We start from the raw sequence: 25,054 nt of genomic DNA, 5'->3' as shown, positions 1-25,054 counted from the left end.
ATGCTATTGATTAAAGGACGAGGGTGACTACTTGTGTAGTGTAGGATCGTATTGCCCGCAGTTTCCTTGCGGTACAAGGTAGTGCGGAGCATACGATCCTCATCTACAAACAGCCTGGTATCCAAAAACGGGAGACTTTCCATATTACATTGCATAGTAAACTTTAGATTATAGGTATTTCTTGCTAATAGCTCCATAAATTGGTACAGCTCCCCTTCGCTTCCAGTCCAAATGACGAAGACGTCATCAATGTACCTGCACCAAAAAAAGGATCACTGATCTCTCCCAGCCCCCCAGGCACACAAAGTCCCCATCGCCACGCCCTGTACCTGGAGGTAGGCAACATCCTGGAACAAAAATACATTTGACCATAGGATATGGTCCAAAAGGATGACAATGAAGTCCGCCATTGGCCATTCAGACTGATCCTGCTCAGAGAGGAAGGTGGAAATGACCTCAATACCCCTGGAATGGGGGATGCTTGAATATAAAGCCTCAATGTCTATTGTGACTAATAAGGCCCCTGATGGAACCACAATGCCCTCTACCGCCCGTAATAAATCCAGGGTGTCCTTCAAATATGAGGGTAACCCCAGGATCAGCGGCCTCAAGTGGCTATCTACAAATTGGCTTGTGGGTTCCGTTTCACATCCCACACCCGAAACTATGGGACGTCCGGGGGGATCCCCAAGGTTCATAAGAACGCATAGAACGTGGGGATAATAGGCCATTGCACTTTCAAAAACAGGTACGTGTCATGAGAGATAATTCCTTGATGATAGGCATCCAGTATTATGGACCAGTATCTGTTTGAAAACACTTGAATCCTCTCGAAGGGGATGATAGAATACCACTCCTCATTTGACAGGATCTTAAGACACATCCTTTCATAATTTAGCCATTCCATCAACACCACATTGCCTCCCTTGTCAGAGGGCTTTATGATGATATTGGCATTGCGGGTCAAACTATTCAAAGCCTCCCTCTGGGGTTTAGTCAAGTTGGATTTGTATGGCAGGTTATCTGGTAACTTATCTGGTAACTTCTCAATATCCTTCATTGTCTGTTTGACGTAAGCCCAGATTGAGGGACAAGTCTGAAGTCTAGGAAATTTTTCCGATTTGGGTTTAAACGGGGTAGGCTGTTGAGCTCGATTTGAGTCGGCACCTTCATCCTCGGAGGAAGAGGGGGAATCTGTACCCCCAGGGTCGTTATGCTCATTCTCCGCCAATAACTGCATTAGGATCTTCAAAACTTTGAAGTCCTAGACCTTGAAGTCCTTATAGGGGTTTATATCACCACCCTTGGCTTTACTCCGTTCTTTGTCATAGAGAAATCTGAATGTTGGGTTTCTAGCAAAGAGTTGCACGTCCTTTACGAGGTCAAATTTACTCAATCCCCGCAAAGGGCAAAAACTCAAACCTAGTCTGAGCACCTCACATTCCAAGTCAGTTAGTTGGTGGGAGGATAAATTAATAATGTCTAAGTGTGGGGGTCCCTACCTGTCTCAGTACAAAGGTGTCCAAGGTTCCCCCCCTCCTTTCCGCTCCCAAAGGAGTGGCCAAGTTGGTCATCGGCTGTTCCAAAGGGGCCACCCCTGAAGGGGGGGCCAAAGGGGGGTCAGAGGGAGGAAAATCACCGACTCTTGAGGGGTTCTTTGGGACCGCTCCAGGGTCAGGATGTGGTTTACCAGTTTTATTGGGGTTCCTATTCCCCTGAAACATCGACACACTGCCTTCATTTCTTGTGTTCCGTGAGCCCTCGGCTAGGGGTAATGTATTCCTCCCCGAGCCGGGATTCTGAACTGATACACCCCGTTTTTTATGATCATTTGATGAGTTATCCTGACCACCACTGTTTCCACGTTTTCTATTGCGTCCCCGGTTGGTCTTGAAAATATGCCGTGATGGCGAAAAATGTGAAGAGGCCGAGGAGAGAGCAGATAGCTCGGATATTGATCTAATAGGAAAAAATGAAGGATGGCACTCAGGTATGTATGTTGCTGACGATTAGCCCCAATGGAAACTTGAATAGACAGTCTGATAAAAATGTATTGAATGGATCCACAATGGTGAAGCAATATATTAAAATAAATCATCCTACCAGTCACAGCTGCCTGCGACAGGAATCCCTGATGTGGGTCCCGAAGGGAGGGAGAAGGCTAGCAGCTGGAAGGAAGAAGCAGAGTAGGTGGATGGAAGAGAGGAGCGGGTCCAAGCCGGGGGGGGGGGAGGGCTCGCACGGTCCGGTGTGCGGCCGCTTCCTAGACCGGAGCCCACGCTGTGCTCACCCAGTGCCCGCTGTGAGCACCGGGAGGTCGCACGCGGATGACGTCACCGCTGTCGACTGGAAGTCCGTACGCAGCCGGCAAAGGAGTCACCTGGAGGCCGGGGAGAGCGGAGGACTGGATTCACTCGCTTCTACAGAGCCTCCCGATTGCCACGACGACATGTTTCGCTACGTTTGTAGCTTTGTCAAGTTGTGGCTGGAGGCAATCGGGGGCTCTAAGAAGCCAAATGGTGGGCGGGGTTGGCTAACTGGCCAATAGGAAAACCCCTATAGGCTGAATATAGAAAACGGAATAATAATAAGAAAAAATTGGTATAAAGACAAGAAATAAACAATAAATAAAAAACAAATGGATGAAATGGTAGAACTAGAAAAGAAAGAAAGTTAAATGTAAATTAAATAATAAATGAAAAAATCTGTATGCAAAAAATGAATAATAATGGCGGTCAAAAAATGAAAAAAATATATTTCTGGCATATTGGAAACCCAGAATGCTTCATGGAGGTAAGGGCATGATGATGCAAAACATTACAATCATGCATAAATAATCCATGTGTATATCAAATTATACACCAATGTGATGGTAAATAAACAAAGCCCCTGCACTGTCATATAACAGACCATAAAGGACATCTTAGAACAATGGCTATCAATATAACATGGAAATAAAATAATAAATAAATGGGTACTACACCCTATATTCATAAGAATTGCTATTATACTTAGCTTAAAAAATCTCCATATGCACCTGGATCTCTCTATACACTAGCAGGCTCAATTCTAAAATACCAATAATAGGATATGTGGATTAAAAAATAATATAAAAGATAAAAAGTTAAAAACTGCATCAGACAAGACAATTTACCTCTAACTCTTTGTTTCGGCCTTGGGGCGCTAGGCAATTAAATTTATAGATCCAATAAGTCTCTCTTTTACATAAAAGAGAGAAACGCTCGTTTTCTGTCAGGGTACCTTTAGGAATACTTTCTATTGCCATGACCTCAAGTTTCCTGAAGTCCTTGTTATGGTACTTTAAAAAGTGACGTTGGACGCTATGCTTGTCACATCCTTTGTGGATGAGTCGGCGATGTTCTCCTATCCTATTCCGTAATGTCCGCATAGTACGACCCACATAAATCAATTGACATGGACATCTTAGCACATATATTACATATTCGGTGAAACATGTAATAAATTGCTTGATGTGGAAGATGTCATCTCTATTGTTGATGGAAGTACAAACTTGCACTATAGATTGACATGTCAGGCAACCGCGTTTCTTACACTGATAGGTGCCCGTGCGGTTATCAAAGTAAAACCTGCTGTCATTAGGAGCACGCACCTGAGGTTTTAATTTGCTTGGGGCTAGGATGTTTTTAATTGTGCGTGCCCTTTTGAAAGTAACCTGTGGCACTGGAGATAAAATGGGACCCAATCTACTGTGGAGATGAAGAATATTGAAATGTCTCTTGATAATGTGTGAAATGGCCCTATATTGGTCATTGTAGCCAGTTATAAACCTAACTGTGTTCTTGTTATCAGCTTGGCTGCGTTTTCCCCAAGCACAGCCTTTCGAGGCATTATGATGAGTGTCATCACAGAGATCCCAGTGGAACCCTATTTTTGGGCATAGATAGGTTTTCGGGCCACTGGAGGGGAAGCAACATGACAAGGGGGGTCTCAAAGCTTGAGACTAGTTGGATCTATAGACTTAGATCTTATACCCCCTTAGGCCTCAATATTGAATGGGATTTGAATGCCCATATTAATAATTCTTAGTTCCTATCTTTCAGTGCAATATGTGACATTTTTGGGTGCTGATATTTATTTATCTTTTTAAATGTTTTTTTAATGCTTTTTAATATTGTCATATATGTGCCTTATACTTTGTATGTATTTGTATTTTTATGTATTTTAAAGTATTTTAGGTATCCAGTTTTCATTGTATGATTGACTATTGTAACTCCCCAGCTCTTTGGGTGCTCTTGGTGTTTGCACCGGTAGGTGGCGCTGTCTCCCCGGGCTACGGCTTTAAGCTCTATGGTGGATATATTTATCACCGAGTATTTTATTATTTGCTCCATTTAGGTCATTCCGAAGTTTAGGGCATTTTGGAGGTGGGGATAGAGTTATAAATATTAGTATAGGGAATGATTCCTGATTCATTTCATTATCTTCTCATATCGCCTCTCCCCTCTCTTCCTTCCGGTTTGGGTGTTGGTTCCCGACCGTGGAGCGCATATCCGTCTTCCGGTCATTGCGCACTTCCGATGGGCTGTCTCTCCTCCGCCGCTTTAAAAGGCATTAGCGTACCTCGCAGCCACACCCCTTGACGACGACTTTTCATGTCGAAACGTGCGTCGGGTGGCGTGCTTGGTGACGCATGCCACAGCGTGAAGGAGACAGAGCGGCCATCAATCGAGTGTCAAACATCAGGAATGCCCAGGAAATAGCGGGGAGGATTTCTCATATATATGGATGCGAGATACCTTCTTGGATTCTGTAAGTGGCTGATTTTATGAGTGGGAATAAAGTACAAATAAGCAGTCTGCGCTATGTGATGTTCCCTTTTTTCTTTTACAATCATACACTACCTCTGAGCCTGTGAATTGGACATCTGAGTGGGAAGTCTCCTGTCTATATACCCTTTACATATGTGCATTTGATCTCTGTTATGGGGGTCAACAACATCTGGTAAGGAGTGGTGGTGTTGGAGTGCTTTTCTGGTGGTGGTTCTTCAACTCTGGATTTGCCTCTTCAAAAGTGGAGACATATTATCATGGACTGCTTTCCCATTCACTTGGGATTTTTTAGGGTTTAGCCGCCACAGCTAGTGTTTTATTCCTCCAGTGCCTTGACAATGTCTTCTCTGGGGACATTTTGGCATAGAGCTGTCTCGACATTTTCAGTCCATGCCCTGATGGCATTGGAGACAGATTTGAGGGTAATAGCTGGTTTACAGGCTGCGCCGAAGCCAAGTAGCTCCTTTTTAGGTCTAGTTCGATTTTTCGAGTTGTATGACTGCAGCATCTACCACCGGCATGGAATTTAATGACTGCGCCTTAGCCTCGGCTAGAGGGTAGAGCTTATTAAGACGGCCTAAGGAGAACTTTTTATCCATCTTCTTCCATTCCTCTTCAATGATTTCTCTCATCTCGCTCATTAGAGGAAAGAATACCTGTTTCCTTTTAAGGAAGGGAAAATATGTCTTTGATTTTGGAATGGGTTCTATAGGATCCTCCCAGGCAATCGCCGTCTTGACTGCCTGAATAAAGGGTGGGATCAAGGCATAATTAAAGCCTGAAGGGTCCGACTCCTCTGAGGATTCCTCTGATAGGTGCCCTGAAGATGCCTCCCCATGTAATAGAGTCGAAGATCACGAAGGGTTTAGGCCTGAGGGGCCTGGAGCGCTAGCATCCCTGTCCGGAACCTGAGCTGTAGAAGGAGCCGTCTGTGCGGGGATCAGAGTTGTCAATTCTGAGAGGGAATCCTTCATAGTCTGCTTGAGCAGATCTACCACTTGTTGGTTCTCCAGCTCGCGGTTGGACGTGTAGTCCCGAAAACAGTCCTGACAGACTAATTTTTGGGTAAAGGCACTGCGCCACAAGCCCAGCACTTCTTCCTCGAGGAGTGGGATGGTGGAGAAGGAGAGCGATGGTGTCTAGACCTCGATCTCTCTGAGGATCTATAGTGGGAAGATCTTGATCTGCGGTCTGGACTATCATGGTCGCGATGCGTTGGGCTGGAACAAAGGACATTTGTCAGTCCATAAAAGCACTCTATTTCTTCTTTATTCAATACTTAAAAAAAGGTGGTCCCATACCTATTGTGAGGATCTTGGTTGCGTGACGAGTGGCTCATTGCAGGGCGTTGCAGGAGAATCGGCTGTGTAAGGAAGGAGAAAAGAAGAGGGAAGAGAGAAAAATGGAAAAGAAGAAGAAAGAAAGAAAAAAAAATATTTAAAAAATTAAATAAAAAAAAAAAACCTGTTTAAAAGGGAAAGGAGAGAGAGGAAAAAAAAGTGTCAAAAGGTGCTACCTACCAAGGGCTTTTAGCAAGTCAGCAGGAGCAGGGAAGAGAGGCTGTCTTCAGGTAGACAGAAGGCGGAATGGCCCTTTAATAGCAAGGGAACAGGGAAAACCCCTCCCTCGAGGCCCGCAGAGACGCCGATAAACTGTACAGGAGAGGGGCGGCCTCGAGCTAAATGGCGCTGCATGGGGAATATCAGGGCTGGAAGCCATCAAGAAAGGATTGGATGCCTTGCCGAATTTAAAGGGACAGACTGTAGAGGAGGTAAGAAGGAAGCAAATGGGAAAAAGATGGGAAAGAGAAGGGAAAAGATGTAGATTAGGAGGGAGAAGGAACGACATAAACAAAAACTGAAAGAGACTGAAGGGGGAGAGAAGAGAGGAAAAGGAACAGGAGAGGAGGAGGGGAAAAAAAAGTATTGGAAAACATAAAGGGGAATCACACCTGCAAAAAAGAGAGGAAAAGGAAGAGAAAAAAAAAAAGACGATCCTCGTGCAAATCCAAACATCTGAGATGTAAAGAGACAGTGGCAGTATGCGTTCCTATGAGGAAACACTGCACATGATACCCCAAAGATCCACAGAAGGGGTTCCCGGCCTTATTGGTGCTTTGAGAATGTATTTTTTTCAAAACTATCGGGTGAAAACTTTCCGCGTGGAGAATTGTATTTCCTGCAGTTTCTTTTCTGAATTGGGTAGTGTTTAGGTTTCCATTGATATCCTTGTATACCCATGCGTTGTCTAGGAAGCTTACTTTGTCCTTACTATATTGCATAGTAAACAACATATTATATTTGCTGTTCATTCTTTTCAAGCATACCTTGATGAGATGTCCCAGGACATTCCAGATGATGAAGATATCATCAATATATCTTTGCCAAAGCATTATGTGACTGGAGTATTGTGAATTTGTTTTATCGGCCAGAAAGTCCTGTTCCCACATCCCTAGATAAATGTTGGCGTATGACAGGGCGCAGCTTGTACCCATTGCCACTCCATACGTCTGGAGGAAGTATGAGCCAGAGAACGAGAAGTAGTTGTGATAGAGGATGAATTCCAACATTTGTAAGATGAATTCATTGAATTTCTTGTCATATCTGCTTTTTTGTCCCAAAGCTTGTCTGACCGCCATGAGTCCTTTCTCATGCGGGATGTTGTTGTAGAGTGATTCTACATTCACCGTTATTAGAAAAGCATCTCTTGCAATCACTATGCCGTCCAGTGTTTGAAGGAAGTGTATGGTATCCTTTTATGTCCTAGGAGACCCTGTAACCCTAAAATGTGGACACAACTTCTGCTGGGAGTGTATTGGTCGTGTGTTGGATACACAGGAGAGGTCTGGAGGTTATTCCTGTCCTGAATGCAGAGAAGAGTTCCAGGAGCGGCCTGCCCTGCTGAGGAACATAACACTGCGTGACATTGTGGAGAATTTTCTGTCTGGTCAGCCAGATCAGGAGGAGTCCGGGGTCTTCTGTACTTACTGTATTCACAATCATGTACCGGCTGTGTGATGCTTCTCTGTGTGACAATCACCTGAGAGTCCACAACAAGTCACCAGAACACATCTTATGTGACCCCACCAGTTTCCTGGAGAACAGGAAATGCTCCATCCATAAGGAACTACTGAGGTATTACTGCACTGAGGACTCCACCTGTATCTGTCTGTCCTGCAGGCTTATTGGAGAACATCGGGGACACCAAGTAGAAACTCTGGATGAGGCTTCTAAGATAAAGGAAAAAAAACTGAGAAATGGTCTGCAGAAACTGATGACAGAGAGAGAGGAGATGGAGAAGAGAGTCCAGTGTCCGCAGGAACACAGGAGGAGGTAAAGCAGATGATGAAACAGAGAAAGTCATTGCCCTGTTCAGAGACCTCTGGAGATGTCTGGAAGACCTGGAGATAAAAGTCCTGAGTGAGATCTCCGGGCAGGCAGAGCGGGTCTCTCTATCACTGTCTGATATGATCCAACAGCTGGAAATAAAGGAGGAGCTGTCCAGGAAGATGGTTGACATTGAGGAGCTGTGTAACATGACAAATCCACTGACTGTCCTACAGGAATCAGACACGGGTGACTTGTGTGATACTGAGGATGGAGATGAGGACAGAGAGATGTGATAAACTCCTCCATGATGGAGGCAATCTGGATGTGGTGGGGATCTTGCACACATTACACACAGGTTTATCTGATATCTTGTCTGGGGTAAATGTAGAGAAATATACAGGCACACATGTCTATCCACATTCTACTGCAAAGGGCAAAGGTCACATCTATGATGAACCATTCAGGAGACGTCCCCAACCCACCCCCACCATACAGTGCTCACACCGCCAGGCTGGAGGACCAGATATTGGGGCTGTACAGCAAACATTGGGGGTTACACACATAATACTGGATGTGAGCACAGCTGGTAATAATCTACATATATCAGATGACAGGAAAACTGCATCCTACACCTCATCCCATCAGAATCGCCCAAAAACACCTGAGAGATTTCAGAGTTCTCAGGTGATGAGCAGTCAAAGTTTCTCCTCAGGGTGACATTACTGGGAAGTGAATGTCGGGGGGCCAGATATGTGGAGAGTCGGAATGTGTTACCCCAGTATAGACAGGAGAGGAGAGCAGTCTCTGATTGGATTTAATAAGAAGTCCTGAAGTTTGAGGTTGAGGAAGGATAAGTATTCAGCTTGGTGGGGGGATAATCAGCACTCGGTGACACATGACCGTAATCAGATCCTATTAGCCGGCAATGTCTCCAGTAACAGAGTCAGGATAGAGCTGGATTATGAGGCAGGGCAGATCTCCTTTTATGAATTGCGTTACCCGATCCGACACCTCCACACCTTCACCACCACCTTCACTGAGCCCTTCCATGCTGTGTTAAGTGTATGGGGAGGTTGTATTAAGATATCTGGTGGGAATCAGATGTGAGAAGTCTGCCCAGAGACTGGTGACATCACAAGGTGGAGAATCTGGGGAAATACTTGGCCAATAGGAGGAAGCAGTGGAGAACCAACTTTATTGATTTATAAATCTGCAGGCTAAACACTGTAACTGGCCGGGAACAAGCATGCAATTTGTTTAATTTTTAGACTTCACTGGCTGCATGCTTGTTCCAGGTAAAGGCAAGGTAGTATAGCCAGGATCGTGAGAACAGCCCCAAAGCGTGAACCTGTACAGAGTATCTGTAGCAAAAATGTTTTTTTCAGGTTTGGTTGGAGTCGGCAAGAATTAGAACCCCTGTCTTCTCCTTTTTATTTTACTTCTTTCCAGGGCTCTTTCCGAAAATGTTCCTTTTATTAACTGTCCTGCTGACCATGATATACCAGGAAGTGAAGGGAAATATCTGACACCATGGAGACAAAAAAAAGATTTTCTTTTGTCAAATAAAAGTGGGCTAGAACCCCTGTCAGGTTTATATTTCTGCGTCCCTATTGAAGATTTTCCTTCATTTCCTGTCTAGCAAAATATTACCAGGATGGGAAGTGATATAAAACTGTGAGTTTGGTGAAAGTTTGATACAGAGACAGGCAAGTGAGATTACAAGGTACCTCATAGAATCAGCCTCCTTTTTTCTGTCTTCTGTATATGTCTTATGCTTAACAAAGGGCAAAGAAACCAAACATGAGAAATGAATTACTTGGATAATAATGGTAATAAAGATGAAAAATTAGAAAAAGAAATATGAAAGAAATAATCATAAAAAATAGTACTAATAATGTGATAAGTATACGCACATGCGAGCATGATGTGTGGTACTCACGGGCATGTGCGTACCTAATTTGTGTTAGCGCATTTGATTGTTCATTTTCCGGCCATACCTTTGTAGGCTAATAGTGGCTATTCGAATCCGGTGTTTTAAACCAAATTTTTTGTGCTTTTGTCCTAGTCAGTTTTACCTGATGCAAATCCTTCCAAGAATGGGTGGAAGCTCTCTGCCTCATTCAGGCCTGGGGGAGTCGTTGCCTTTAAGCGCCTAATCCAGCACATTTCTTGTTGCAGCAGTGTTTTATACCAATCTCCTCCCCATACTGGTATGTGGAGTCTGTCTAAGGCCATAAACCTGACCATGGGCATCTTGCAATTGTGTTCATAAGCCATATGTCTCCCTAGGGGGAGATAGAAGTTGCCAACTTGCAAACTTTGCATATGTTTTGCTGATTCTTTTTCTGAATTCTTGTCAAGTCTTGCCTATGTAATAGGCACCGCATTCACATTTGAATAAATAATTCCATGCGTTTTGCAGTTAACATGCATTGCTTTAAAGGATTCCCCATTAGGAAGTACTTTTGAGGTGCACTTGGGGATAACTTTGCATTGGGTGCAGCTGCCACATGGGAAAGTACCCTTATCTCTACATGGATCTTTTCTTGGTCCCTCCTTGTACTCGCTGTGTACCAGCGATAATTTTAATGATCCGCCTTTCCTAAAGGTGATTAAGGGATGGTCGGTGATCAAATGTTTTACGGTGGGATCCTCAGTTAGAATAGACCAATGCTTGTTCAAAAGCTTGCGTATTTGTGGGTGTTGGTTTATGTACCTCCATGATGATTCTACTTTCTTCTTTCTTTTCCTGTTTCAGTTGTTTTTTTGAAGAGGATTTCTTGTCAATCCATTGTTTTAGCCATATTAAATGCCTTTCTTAAGGAGGTATTTGTATACCCTCTTTTGGCACTTTTCCACTGCAAGTACCGGCTCTACTCGGCCCTGCTTGGCCCGGTTTGCTTTTCCACTGCTGGTACCGCATGGTATAGTGTCGGAACGGTTCGGTACGGTACGGTATAGGTTTGCTTTTCCACTAAAGTAGTACTAAAGTTAAGTGGGTGGGATAACAACGGGGTGGGTGGGATTCTCTGACCAATCAGTGGCTAGTAGTGACTGCATGCAAAGGATTGTGGGATATATTACCAGTTATGGTACCTGTTGGAACCTCAATCGAGTAGGTACTGTTTTTTCAGAGCCGTACCGTTCGGTTCCATGCAGTGGAAAAGCAAACCTGTACCGTACCGAACCGTTCCGACCCTATACCATGCGGTACCAGCAGTGGAAAAGCACAAAAGCGTGCCGAACCGGTACGGTTCCATGCAGTGGAAAAGCGCCATTTGAAATCATCTGGGTTAGTGCAGTTGCGTTTTATTCGCAAATATTGACTATACGGAATGCATTTTTTCAAGACTATCGGGTGAAAATTTTCCGTGTGGAGAATTGTATTTCCTGCGGTTTCTTTTCTGAATAGGGTAGTGTTTAGGTTTCCATTGATATCCTTGTATACCCATGTGTTGTCTAGGAAGCTTACTTTGTCCTTACTATATTGCATAGTAAACAACATATTATATTGGTTGTTATTCATTCTATTCAAGCATATCTTGATGAGATGTCCCGGGCCATTCCAGATGATGAAGATATCATCAATATATCTTTGCCAAAGCATTATGTGACTGGAGTATTGTGAATTTGTTTTGTCGGCCAGAAAGTCCTGTTCCCACATCCCTAGATAAATATTGGCATATGACAGGGCGCAGCTTGTACCCATTGCCACTTCCACACCTTCACCACCACCTTCACTGAGCCCCTCCATGTTGTGTTAGGTGTGTGGGGAGGTTGTATTAAGATATCTGGTGGGAATCAGATGTGAGAAGTCTGCCCAGAGACTGGTGACATCACAAGGTGGAGAATCTGGGGAAATACTTGGCCAATAGGAGGAAGCAGTGGAGAACCAACTTTATTGATTTATAAAGCTACAGGCTACACAGTATGTCACTGGCCAGGAACAAGCATGCATGTCTTCTAATTTTTAGACTTCACAGACTTCAGATTCTGCCATGCACACAAGTGAGGTTAATTGGGGGGGGGGGGTCCTCCTTGCTGTGCCATTGTATTCTGACAGTGGGGAATCCTCTCCTGTCAAAATACATTGATCAGTGCAGCAACCAATTGGCTACAGGCACTGATCGAATGAAAGTTTCTAATATTCCCACTTGAGAGAAGTTAATTAGACTGACTTTTCTGAAGTGGATGCAGCCATAGATGGATCAAATAAAAGCCAGTTCCTGTTGAATGGGTAAATTGTGATCCATCTATGGCTAACTTCACTCTCGTTTTTTTTATAGGAATATACAGAACTGATCATACTGAGTGTCAGAGACGTTCACTGTCCTTTTATCTCTTATGCTCTCAGGGATGGCATCTGCTGATCTGAGGAAGGGGCTGGAATGTTCCATTTGTCTGAACATTTATACAGATCCTGTAACCGTGAAATGTGGACACAACTTCTGCTGGGACTGTATTGGTCGTGTGTTGGATACACAGGAGAGGTTTGGAGGTTATTCCTGTCCTGAATGCAGAGAAGAGTTCCAGGAGAGGCCGGCACTGCGGAGGAACATAACACTGCGTAACATTGTGGAGAATTTTCTGTCTGCTCAGCCAGATCAGGAGGAGTCCGGGGTCTTTTGTACTTACTGTATTCACAATCATGTACCTGCTGTGATATCCTGTCGGCTGTGTGATGCTTCTCTGTGTGACAATCACCTGAGAGTCCACAGCAAGTCACCAGAACACATCTTATGTGACCCCACCAGTTTCCTGGAGAACAGGAAATGCTCCGTCCATAAGGAACTACTGAAGTATTACTGCACTGAGGACTCCACCTGTATCTGTGTGTCCTGCAGGCTTGTTGGAGAACATCGGAGACACCAGGTGGAAACTCTGGATGAAGCTTCTAAGATGAAGAAAAAAAACTGAGAAATGTTCTGCAGAAACTGATGACTGAGAGAGAAGAGACGGAGAAGAGAGTCCAGAGTCTTCAGGAACACAGGAGGAAAGTACAAGGAAAAGCAGATGATGAAACGGAGAAAGTCATTGCCCTGTTCAGAGATGTCTGGAAGACCTGGAGATAAAAGTCCTGAGGGAGATCTCTGGGCAGGCAGAGCGGGTCTCTCTATTACTGTCTGATATGATCCAACAGCCGGAAATAAAGGAGCTGTCCAGGAAGATGGTTGACATTGAGGAGCTGTGTAACATGACAAATCCACTGACTGTCCTACAGGAATCAGACACAGGTGACTTGTGTGATACTGAGGATGGAGATGAGGACAGAGAGAGACATGATAAACTCCTCCATGATGGAGGCAATCTGGATGTGGTGGGGATCTTGCACACATTACACACAGGTTTATCTGATATCTTGTCTGTAAATGTAGAGAAATGTACAGACACATGTCTATCCACATTCTACTGCAAAGGGAAAAGGTCACATCTATGATGAACCATTCAGGAGATGTCCCCAACCCACCCCAACCATACAACGCTCACACCGCCAGGCTGGAGGACCAGATATTGGGGCTGTACACCAAACATTGGGGGTTACAGACATATTACTGGATGTAAGCACAGCTGGTAATAATCTACATATATGAGATGACAGGAAAACTGCATTCTACACCTCATCCCATCAGAATCGCCCAAAAACACCAGAGAGATTTCAGGGTTCTCAGGTGATGAGCAGTCAAAGTTTCTCCTCAGGGTGACATTACTGGGAAGTGGATGTCGGGGGTCAGATCTGTGGAGAGTCGGAATGTGTTACCCCAGTATAGACAGGAGAGGAGAGCAATTTAAAGGGAAAAATGGGTGTCACCAGAGCTGTGGGCTCTCTATTGCCCCAATGAGTACATGCCTATGGTGGGAACAACCCAGGAGGTGGGATTTTAAAGGTGGGGTTCACTTGGTGTGTTTGGATAAACAATAATACAAGGCGGCAGATAAATAAAATACAAAAAGTTTATTGATACAATTTCATGGTAAAATCAAATCACAATACTGATGTTCAATAAATATACATGGATATACAATATTGCGACAAGAGAACCGTATCTTGTAGTGCTGGCTTCCTCAGGGACATTTAGAAACTGGTGACCTCAAAGAGGGTTCTAAATATATAAACAATACATTATGAGTCTTTCAAACAATTTAAAATTACTATAATTATGAAAAAAGTTATTATTTAATTTCTGCTCACCAATTGTCACATCCGGGGCATAATCAATACATCTATCCCAAGAGGCAGGTGCTCTGCATCCCACATGGGAGTGTTACTCCTGGACAAAGTCCAGCTGGACACGTCCTCCCTGAATGACAGGAACCGGACCGGGCAATACCGGACCACAGAAAAAATCTGTAGAACCAATAGTACAAAATTTACTGCCAACCTTGAGGCCACAAAAAAAAAGAGATAGGACCACGTGTATTGGCTATGAGCCATTGTATTAAACTCAAGACCCAAATGAGGGATAAATGCATGCACCATCCTAGGAATAGGCAGTGAGATAGGTAAACCACATCACCGTGTTGCTAGACAAGCATCAACCATATGCTTGTAGTGCAGATAAGAGGATGGGAAAAAGGTTGAGAATGAGACTGTGTAATAGTCAGACTAGGAAGATACATGTAACAAATAGCCAGGGGCAAGCACTGAAAAAATAGAGCCAAAGAGAATAGTGAAAAAGATACCCCACGTTCCATCAGAAGAATCTGCCACCAAGTGCTTAGTTAAAGCAAAGAGTAAGGTGTGAGAAGGGAATATCCAAACTTACCATTGGGCCGATAGATCATCAATAGGGATAGGTACTTACATGGGTATTTTAGCGACAGCGGTAGCGGTACATCCAATCGCGCCACAGTAGTCGTGGCCTGTTTGTACCTCGCCGTGTTCGGCATTAAATATCCGGTCCCACCGGAAGTGATGAGGTCCTAACTGACCTTTGACTAACCACTTCCGGTGCGGGCGCCATTTTACAATCCTCTCCCGCGCCATCGCCTAAGAGGAAGAGGCGGGGCAACCGGAGAGGATCGCTGCACATCCGCCCAGAGAAGGGCAGACTCGGGGAACAAATGGGAGGAGACAAGGAAGTGGAAATGTGTCCTCTACTCACCAACCCCGGCTTGGCGCCCGAATCCCTGCCGATAATAAAAGGGGGAGGATCGTGTCACAGCCTGGTGGATGCAATATAACCACAACCTACCCTCATGGGAACGGAAATGAATTATACATTTAAAAAACAGAGTTTTGATTACATACATGTGCATTAATCCTATACAAACAATAATCAAATCTTATTTAATACATACAGAAAAATATAAAGTCAGAATTATATCATACTAACACTTTATAATGGCACAAACATTATGCCATACAACATAGGGGGGCTTTTATATCAAAAATAGCTTACAAGTAACCCAAATATCAGTATACGTGCGTGTATATCTAACCATTTAATCCCATTATGGAATCACATGGAGATATATACCAGAGAGATAGAGAGTACATCAAAGGTCATTAGATAATTCCAGCAATAACCCCAAGATATGGGGGAGGCACAGATAGTTTTTGTATCCAGATGTTATTCCAAGAACGGTTTAAAAGATAAGGCTGTGTTTAGACCTGGCGGTTTGGTGGCCTGTAATCTATAAATCCATTTGACCTCTGCTTTAAGAATGGCGTTGTCAAAATTACCCCCCCCCCCCCGTGGGTTCTTTTTAACCGCTTCCAACACTATAAATTGAATAGTGTGCGGATCAAAATTATGGTGTAAACCTACATGTTTACATATTGGTGTGTACATAAGGCCGGTGTCAACATAGTAAAGGTGGTCATGGACCCGTCGGGCAAAGGGTCTTATCGTTTTGCCTACGTAAAATGCCCCACAGAGGCATGTGGCCAAATATACCACACCCTCTGTGAGGCAAGTAGCACGGAACCAAGGTCTAAAGGTGCCCCCGCGCCGTAAGGGGAATAAATACCCCTCTCTTACCCAAGGGCATTCGGGGCATTGTCCACATCTATATGTGCCTAAGCCTCCCACCGCTCCCATGGCTTCCTCACCATCCATAGGCTTATGATGACTATGCACCAGTTTGTCTCTCAAAGAGGCTGTTTTGCGATACATCACTTCGGGGTAAGGTTTAATGTACTTAGAGATTCTGGCATCATCCGCCAAAAAGTGCCAGTTGATAGTCAAAATATTACGTACTGTGTGATGCTGGGAATTAAATTTAGTAATTAGTTTAGTAGTGTTTGTAGCCATTTTCTGTCGAGACCCAAAGATTAGTTTGTCACGAGGTTGGAGATTGGCCCTGTTAAAGGCTTTTTTTAAAAGTTTTTTGCTATAGCCATGGGCTAAAAGTCTCTGTTGTAAATCCTTAGCCTCTTTTTTATAATCAGAGTCCAGAGCGCAATTTTGTCGCACTCTCAAATATTGAGAGTAGGGAATGCTGTGTACAAGTGATCGTGGGTGACTACTGGTGTAATGCAGGATTGTATTACCTGCTGTGTCCTTGCGGTACAGCGAGGTATACAAGTTCCCATCTGGGTTTAGATAGACCATGGTATCAAGAAATGCTATTTTGTTGATATCAAATTGGACTGTGAATTTCAAGTTGTAGTTGTTGTTGGAAATAAACTCAATAAATTCGAGTAATAGTGGGACTGTACCGGTCCAGCCAACGATGACATCGTCAATATATCTGCGCCACAATGCAAGGTGGCGCAGATATATCGAGGCGGCATCATTGGCGAAAAGCTCCCTTTCCTACCCCCCCCCCCCCAGGTCAGGTTGGCATACGATGGGGCACACGAAGTCCCCATCGCTACCCCCTGTACCTGGAGGTAAGTGGTATCGCCAAATGTAAACACATTTGATCTTAGGATGTGGTCCAACAACTGCAATGTGAAATCGGCAAGGGCCCATTTGTGGTGGGTCTGCTCTTTCAAGAAGGAAGTAATGACTTCTATACCCCTAGTGTGCGGAATGCTGGAGTACAGGGCCTCAATATCCAGCGTGACAAGTAAAGAGTCTTTGGGGACCGTAAGACCCTCCAGAACTCTGAGCAATTCCAGGGTATCTTTCAAATATGATGGAAAACCCATGACAATTGGGCGGAGTTGGTCATCTACGAACTGACTAGATTGGCTCGGTGATTGAGCCCATCCCCGAAACAATCGGGCGACCCGGTGGTTTTTCCAAGTTTTTATGCACCTTGGGTAGTGCGTAGAAAGTGGGCAGTGTTGGCCATTTCACATTTAAATAATCGTACAGGTCTTGATCTATGACATGGGAGTGCAAGACATTAAGGAGTATCAATTTAAATTTAGCTTTCATAGCGTCAACTTCATCCATAGATATCGGTCTGTACCATTCTCGATTTGAGAGTATGTCGAAACACATGGTTTCGTATTGATGCCTGTCCATGACGACCATGTTGCCTCCCTTATCAGAGGGTTTAATGACAACGAGGTCGTCATGGACAAGGTCATCTAAAGCAGCTCTTTGGGAGGCAGACAAATTCGAGGTCCCAAATGTGGGGGCCTCCAAGTTGTCTATCTCCTTCTGAGTGTGCTTCACAAATGCCCAAATCGCTGGGCAGGTTTGGAGCTTGGGGAAACGCGTAGATTTGGGTTTAAACTTGTTAGGATCGTCACGCGGCCCCTCATCTTCATCAGAGGAGGAGCAGGATGACGAATCTCCAGAGTATTGTCTATTTTCTTCCAGTAATTGCATTAATGTTTTCAAATTGCGGAAGTCCTGGGCTTTGAATTATAGAGGTCCTCATCACGTGTATTGGTGTTTCCCTTGTCTTTATCAAAGAGGTATATATGTGTAAGGTTTCTTGCGAACAGGTGAAGGTCCTTCACCAGTTCAAATTTATTAAATTTTTGGTCAGGACAAAAGCTTAGGCCAAGTTGAAGTACTTCCTTTTCTGTCTCTGATAATAGCCGAGAGGACAGGTTAATGATATCAAGAGGATTATCAACATTATGTAATTTAGTAGGTACTAATCTATTATTCCCTTCTAGTGATCTCTTTTTAAGGGCTGAAACTTGAATATCCCTAGTTGAATCACTTATTCTGGGTCTGTAGTTTGGCCCCATATTACGAAGGTAACTAGGGTTCCTCCTCTTTTTTTTCTACCTTGTCGTCTGTCAATTGTGAGGGAAGAGGGGTCCCCAAAGGGGGCCCTTGGGGTAAGTCCCCTGTCGCTAAACCCGAACTCATCTCATTTCTAGAGGTTTTAGGGACTGCTCCTAGATCCCTGACAACTCCTACAGTTGGAGTGGTTTGCGCATTTGGTGTAGATTGAGGAGAAAGATTACGTTTCCTATTTGGTTTCTCTCTATCATTACTGGGAAGTGGATGTCGGGGGTCAGATATGTGGAGAGTCGGAATGTGTTACCCCAGTATAGACAGGAGAGGAGAACAGGAGAGAAGTCCTGGAGTTTGAGGTCGAGGAAGGATCAGTACTCAGATTGGTGGGGGGGATAATCAGCACTCGGTGACACATGACGGTAATCAGATCCTATTAGCCGGCAAAGTCTCCAGTAACAGAGTCAGGATAGAGCTGGATTATGAGGCAGGGCAGATCTCCTTTTATGAATTGTGTTACCTGATCCGACACCTCCACACCTTCACCACCACCTTCACTGAGCCCCTCCATGTTGTGTTAGGTGTATGGGGAGGTTGTATTAAGATATCTGGTGGGAATCAGATGTGAGAAGCCTGCCCAGAGACTGGTGACATCACAAGGTGGAGAATCTGGGGAAATACTTGGCCAATAGGAGGAAGCAGTGGAGAACCAACTTTATTGATTTATAAAGCTGCAGGCTACACAGTGTGTCACTGGCCAGGAACAAGCATGCAGGTCGTCTAATTTTTAGACTTCACAGACTTCAGATTCTGTCATGCACACAAGTGAGGTTAATTGGGGGGGGGGGTCCTCCTTGCTGTGCCATTGTATTCTGACAGTGGGGAATCCTCTCCTGTCAGAATACATTGACCAGTGCAGCAACCAATTGGCTACAGGCACTGATCGAATGAAAGTTTCTAATATTCCCACTTGAGAGAAGTTAATTAGACTGACTTCTCTGAAGTGGATGCAGCCATAGATGGATAAAAAAAAAAAAAAAACTAGTTCCTGTTGAGTGGGTAAATTGTGATCCATCTATGGCTAACTTCAATCTCAGCCTCACCCTTTTTATAGGAATATACAGAACTGATCATACTGAGTGGGAGAGACGTTCACTGTCCTTTATCTCTTATGCTCTCAGGGATGACATCTGCTGATCTGAGGAAGGGGCTGGAATGTTCCATTTGTCTGAACATTTATACAGATCCTGTAACCCTGAAATGTGGACACAACTTCTGCTGGGACTGTATTGGTCGTGTGTTGGATACACAGGAGGGGTCTGGAGGTTATTCCTGTCCTGAATGCAGAGAAGAGTTCTAGGAGCGGCCTGCACTGCTTTAGAACATAACACTGGAGAATTTTCTGTCTGGTCAGCCAGATCAGGAGGAGTCCGGGGTCTTCTGTACTTACTGTATTCACAATCATGTACCGGCTGTGTGATGCTTCTCTGTGTGACAATCACTTGAGAGTCCACAGCAAGTCACCAGAACACATCTTATGTGACCCCACCAGTTTCCTGGAGAACAGGAAATGCTCCATGCATAAGGAACTACTGAGGTATTACTGCACTGAGGACTCCACCTGTATCTGTGTGTCCTGCAGGCTTATTGGAGAAGAGAGTCCAGTGTCCACAGGAACACAGGAGAGTACAAGGAAAAGCAGATGATGAAAAGGAGAAAGTCATTGCCCTGTTCAGAGATGTCTGGAAGATCTGCAGATAAAATTCCTGAAGGGAGATCTCTGGGCAGGCAGAGCGGGTCTCTCTATCACTGTCTGATATGATCCAACAGCTGGAAATAAAGGAGCTGTCCAGGAAGATGGTTGACATTGAGGAGCTGTGTAAGGGCTCTTTCAGACGGCCGCTCCGCTGTTCTTGTCCGCTGCTGGACTTTTTTTGTTTTTTTTTTCACGTTTGCGGATGATATGCGGACATAATGTCTAAGTCTATGGGCATTGCGGATGACACCGCCGACATCCGATTTTCCTTCCTTTGCGTTTTTTGAACGGAGGAAAAATAGGGTTCTGTTCCGTTCCAAAAAACGGAACAGGACTGAAAGGAAGAAAATCGGATGTCAGCGGATGGTATTCCGCTGACATCCGCAATGCCATAGACTTACATTATGTCCGCAAATCATCCGCAAAAAAAATAGGATGATTTGCGGACAAGCGGAGCGGCCGTGTGAAAGAGCCCTAACATGACAAATCCACTGACTGTTCTAAAGGAACACTGTAAAATCCAATTAGTAAACCTTACTTAAAAAAAGCATGCAAACCGATTGCCTCAAAAAAACCAAGTAAACTAGAATAGGAAATGTATTTTCTACTCACAAATGCTTATTGAGTGTGGTGCACTTACACTTTAGTATACACAACTAACAAAAAAATAGTGTATAGTACTTGGAAATTTTAATTTAGGTGAACTCCTAAGTCACTATGAAGTACTCAGATTTGCCATTTTAAAAAACAAAATCATTTCAAGTTAAGTTTACTTTGTATTGTATTCCAAATTACACATTTATTTAGGTTGGGCTAACTAATGTGATATTTACTGCAACTTTGAATGTTTGAGTTGTACTTCCATAGCTTTCCGATTTACTTGTTAAAACTATGCAAACTGATTGCCTTAAAAAAACCAAGTAAGTGTTACTTGTGTTTTCGTTTTTCCAAACATCCATATTACATTAAAGCAGGGGTCTTCAATGTGGCCCTCCAGTTGTTCAGGAACTACAGTTCCCATCATGCCTAGTCATGTCTGTGAATGTTGGAGTTTTACAATGCCTCATGGGATGTGTAGTTCTGCAACAGCTGGAGGTCTGTAGTTTGAGGATCCCTGCATTAAAGTGCAAGTTCACCTTTACAGAAAATCTGTAAGATGAACTTACACTGAACCCCCTCCCCCAATGCACCTGGTCCCGAAGTACCTGAAGCCAGCAATCTCCCGCACTGCCACATCAGACACTTTACTGGTCCTGGGATTTGAAATCCCTCCCATCTTTCTGTCCACTTCTCCAGCGCTGAAAGGACACGCTACGTGGGTTGTGATTGGTCAGCGCTGACCAATTAGAATGCCTTCATCTATACGTACCTTTTATAAGGTGTAGGAGATTAGGCAGCGCGGGGGGGATTTCTGATCTCCGGACCAGTAAAGAGGCTTTATGATGTGTCAGTGTGTTAGATTGCCAGCTTCTATTACTGCAGGATCGGGTGCGATGGGGAGGGGGGATCCAGTGTAAGTTCACCTTATAGATTTTTTTGTAAAGGTGAACTTACCCTTTAAACTCTTGCCACCTGCTCAAATTTTACTTCGGGCGAGCAGCACAGGCAGGCTAGACCATGTAACTGTACAGGATTAGGCCTGCTTCTGGGCTTGGGGCACGGGCACCCCCTGCTGTGATTGGACGCAGCAAGTTAATCAATAGGTTTCAGCCAATGATTGAAACCTACTGACTGGTTCTTTCAAATCACATCGCTTACAAAGACACAGAACCCTGGATGTCTCTTCTCCCTGATAACCAAATCTGTTAACAGCAGCACATGACACACATTACACTACAGATAACCCCTTTCCAGCCAGTGTCATTCATACAGTATTATCTTATCACTGTATTATGGCGCTTTTCCACTGCATGGAACTGAACGGTTCGGCACGCTTTTGTGCTTTTCCACTGCTGGTACCGCATGGTACGGTGTAGGAACGGTTCGGTACGGTACGGCGGCACTTTTCCACTGCACGGAACCCAACGGTTCGGCACGCTTTTGTGCTTTTCCACTGCTGGTACCGCATGGTACGGTGTAGGTACGGTACGGTGGCGCTTTTCCACTGCACGGAGCCGAACGGTACGGCACGGTACGCCTCTGAAAAAACAGTACCTACTCGATTGTGGTTCCAACAGGTACCATAACTGGTACCATATCCCACAATCCTTTTGCATGCAGTCACTACTAGCCACTGATTGGTCAGAGTATCCCACCCACTTAACTTTAGTACTACTTTAGTGGAAATGCAAACCATACCGTACCATGCGGTACCAGCAGTGGAAAAGCAAACCGGGCCGAGTAGAGCCGTGCCGGTACTTGCAGTGGAAAAGTGCCATTAGTGCCTGTTCACACTATAGCGTGTGCGGCGATCGCATGTAATATCAGAGCGCACTGCTCCTTCATTACATGCGATCGGATGTGCAGTGCGAATTTAGCCATACACTTTGTATGGCTAAATTCGCACTGAACCCGCACCAAAGACGCACAGGACCCTTTTTTTCCGCCGCATCAGGATCGGATCGCACAGTGGTTCACACTTGTGCGATCCGATCCAGTGCGAACTGTCAGATCGCACTGCGATATGCGATCAAACTGGGGATGTCGTTAAGATTTCATTGACACCCCCTGCGTATTGCATATGGCAGTGTGAACTGTCAGATGTGCGTTTGCGATGCAGGAACAGGCTGCGAATTTGCAGCCTTCCCGCATCGCACAAGTGTGACCCGGCACTAAGTGTCACTGTTGATGTCAGTTATTGTCCCTCCCAGCCAGTGTGTTAGCTCCAGTTTGCCCACCATTCTATCACAGTCACACTAAGTTGCTGCACTGCCATTACAGGATAGAATCTATAGCTGTGTAAATTCCCTATTTGTATAGACACTATAACTTTCATACAAACAAATTAATTTACACTTATTTTGATTTTTTTCCCCCAGAAACATGTATCAGAATACATATTAAGAATGTATTTTTTTCTTTATGAAGAGATTTTTTTATTGGATATTTTATGCCAAATCTGCAACATCAAATACCACCAAAAGAAAGCTCTATTTGTGCAAAAAACAAAAATAGGATATAAAATTAAATTTGGGTAAAGCGTTACATGACTGCGCAATTGTCAGTTAAAGTAGCACAGTGCTGAATAGAAAACCAAATGGCCTGATCATGAAGGGGAGAAACCTTCTATGGGGCAAGTGGTTCTATTCTCACAGTTACACATAAAATAAATGACACAGTTCCAAAGTTCAAAAACATTTCTTTTTCTTACTGTTATAAGAAATTACATTTTTCTTTCAAAAAACTTCCATAACAACTTACTTTTGAAAATATTTTTAGGCCTCGTTCACATCATGTACAGAGACATGAGTTTTTGTGCACAGTTTTTCTGCAAAAGATTGAAAACGTATTTTTTTCTGTGCCCCGTTCACACCACAAAACTGGTATTGTGTCTGGATGAGGTCTGCACAAGAATCTGCAACATGTATGGAGTTTTCTGTGAGAAGAAAAAAAAAAGGAAAGGACTTGACATGAGCATTGTGGGGTGAACAGGGCACATAGAACTACATAGAACTGTTTATTGCCCTTGTAGAGAATTTACATATTACATATACAAACTGTTCAAGTAAAACCCCGTACACACGTAGCGATCGTCGGCCGAACGATCGGCCGTCTTTTGTCCAGGGCTGTCGTGTCTGTTGAAAACTGCAAAAGACTGCAGATGAATTTTGTCGGCCAACAACAGCCGACTGCAGAAGTGATGTCATGTGATGGTTAACTTTCCGTGTGTTTTTTCTTTTCTGAGCATGCCCAGTCTTGCTAATCTGCTGTCTGTCGGCCGAATTCTGTACTGACTGGCGAACAATCGGCCGTTCTGGTGTTGGCCAACAAAAATTTTAATGCTTGCACGACAGATTCTGTTCGGCCGAAAATGCGCTGTCGGAAGCATCATACTAACAAGCCTACAATCGGCCGATCGGTCGTCGGCCGAATATTTATGGCCGGCAATCGGTACGTGTGTACGGGGCTTAAGCAACAGCCATAATAACAAACTTTGATGCTTGGTTTATAACAATATGCCATTTTACACCATACTGACAATAGGTCCACTAAAACAACTGCCTGCAAGTATAGGACCTTTTACAGGATGAGTAGGGACTAGTCAAAGACAAATCACTTTGCATATATTATAGAGATGTACAAGCTGACCAGCTGCAACAAAGTGATCTGTCTCTGGTCCTTGTATACCACTTCACCAAAATAGAAAAACCTAGGCATACCTTAGTAGTTGTATAGTACCAATAAAGGCTAAAGCAATTTCATATATATTGCAATTAATATTCAATATGTCCAACTACATCAAAGTGATCTATCTCTGATCATATAACAAAACATTCCTGAGTGGTTGTATAATACCAATTTGGGCTAAACTTATTGCGTACAGTGGGTACGGAAAGTATTCAGACCCCCTTAAATTTTTCACTCTTTGTTATATTGCAGCCATTTGCTAAAATCATTTAAGTTCATTCTTCTTCCTCATGAATGTACACATAGCACCCCATACTGACAGAAAAACACAGAATTGTTGACATTGTTGCAGATTTATTAAAAAAGAAAAACTGAAATATCACATGGTCCTAAGTATTCAGACCCTTTGCTCAGTATTTAGTAGAAGCCCCCTTTTGATCTAATACAGCCAGGAGTCTTTTTGGGAAAGATGCAACAAGTCTTTCACACCTGGATTTGGGGATCCTCTGCCATTCCTCCTTGCAGATCCTCTCCAGTTCTGTCAGGTTGGATGGTAAACGTTGGTGGACAGCCATTTTTAGGTCTCTCCAGAGATGCTCAATTGGGTTTAAGTCAGGGCTCTGGCTGGGCCATTCAAGAACAGTCACAGAGTTGTTGTGAAGCCACTCCTTCGTTATTTTAGCTGTGTGCTTAGGGTCATTGTCTTGTTGGAAGGTAAACCTTCGGCCCAGTCTGAGGTCCAGAGCACTCTGGAGAAGGTTTTTGTCCAGGATATCCCTG

The 25,054-nt window shown here is 44.0% G+C and overlaps 1 protein-coding gene, 1 long non-coding RNA gene and 1 pseudogene across 3 annotated transcripts in view; 2 read left to right on the top strand and 1 right to left on the bottom strand.

Annotated features, from left to right (window-relative positions):
* LOC309569266 overlaps window positions 1-25,054 on the bottom strand; it is a 213,291-nt gene that overhangs the window by 113,143 nt on the left and 75,094 nt on the right. The window lies entirely within an intron of this gene.
* On the top strand, window positions 7,556-8,857 carry LOC309545579 (E3 ubiquitin-protein ligase TRIM47-like; the record flags this gene model as incomplete). The annotated part of the gene is given in 4 exon segments (XM_082244802.1): window positions 7,556-7,806; window positions 7,808-8,143; window positions 8,145-8,424; window positions 8,426-8,857. Coding segments are annotated over 4 exon segments (1,299 nt in total).
* The window catches only part of LOC309545486 (E3 ubiquitin-protein ligase Midline-1-like), a 44,979-nt pseudogene continuing 32,421 nt past the window's right edge, over window positions 12,497-25,054 (top strand). Inside the window, exons 1-2 of the transcript in view lie at window positions 12,497-13,370; window positions 13,516-13,711. The product of the transcript in view is annotated as an E3 ubiquitin-protein ligase Midline-1-like (transcript). The remainder of the gene's footprint in view (window positions 13,371-13,515; window positions 13,712-25,054) is intronic.

The sequence above is a fragment of the Pelophylax lessonae genome (assembly GCF_965119305.1).
Source record: "Pelophylax lessonae genome assembly, chromosome: 1".
Taxonomy (NCBI): domain Eukaryota; kingdom Metazoa; phylum Chordata; class Amphibia; order Anura; family Ranidae; genus Pelophylax; species Pelophylax lessonae.
Note: the sequence above shows the minus strand (reverse complement) of the source record. Positions and strands in the feature narration are given on the sequence as shown.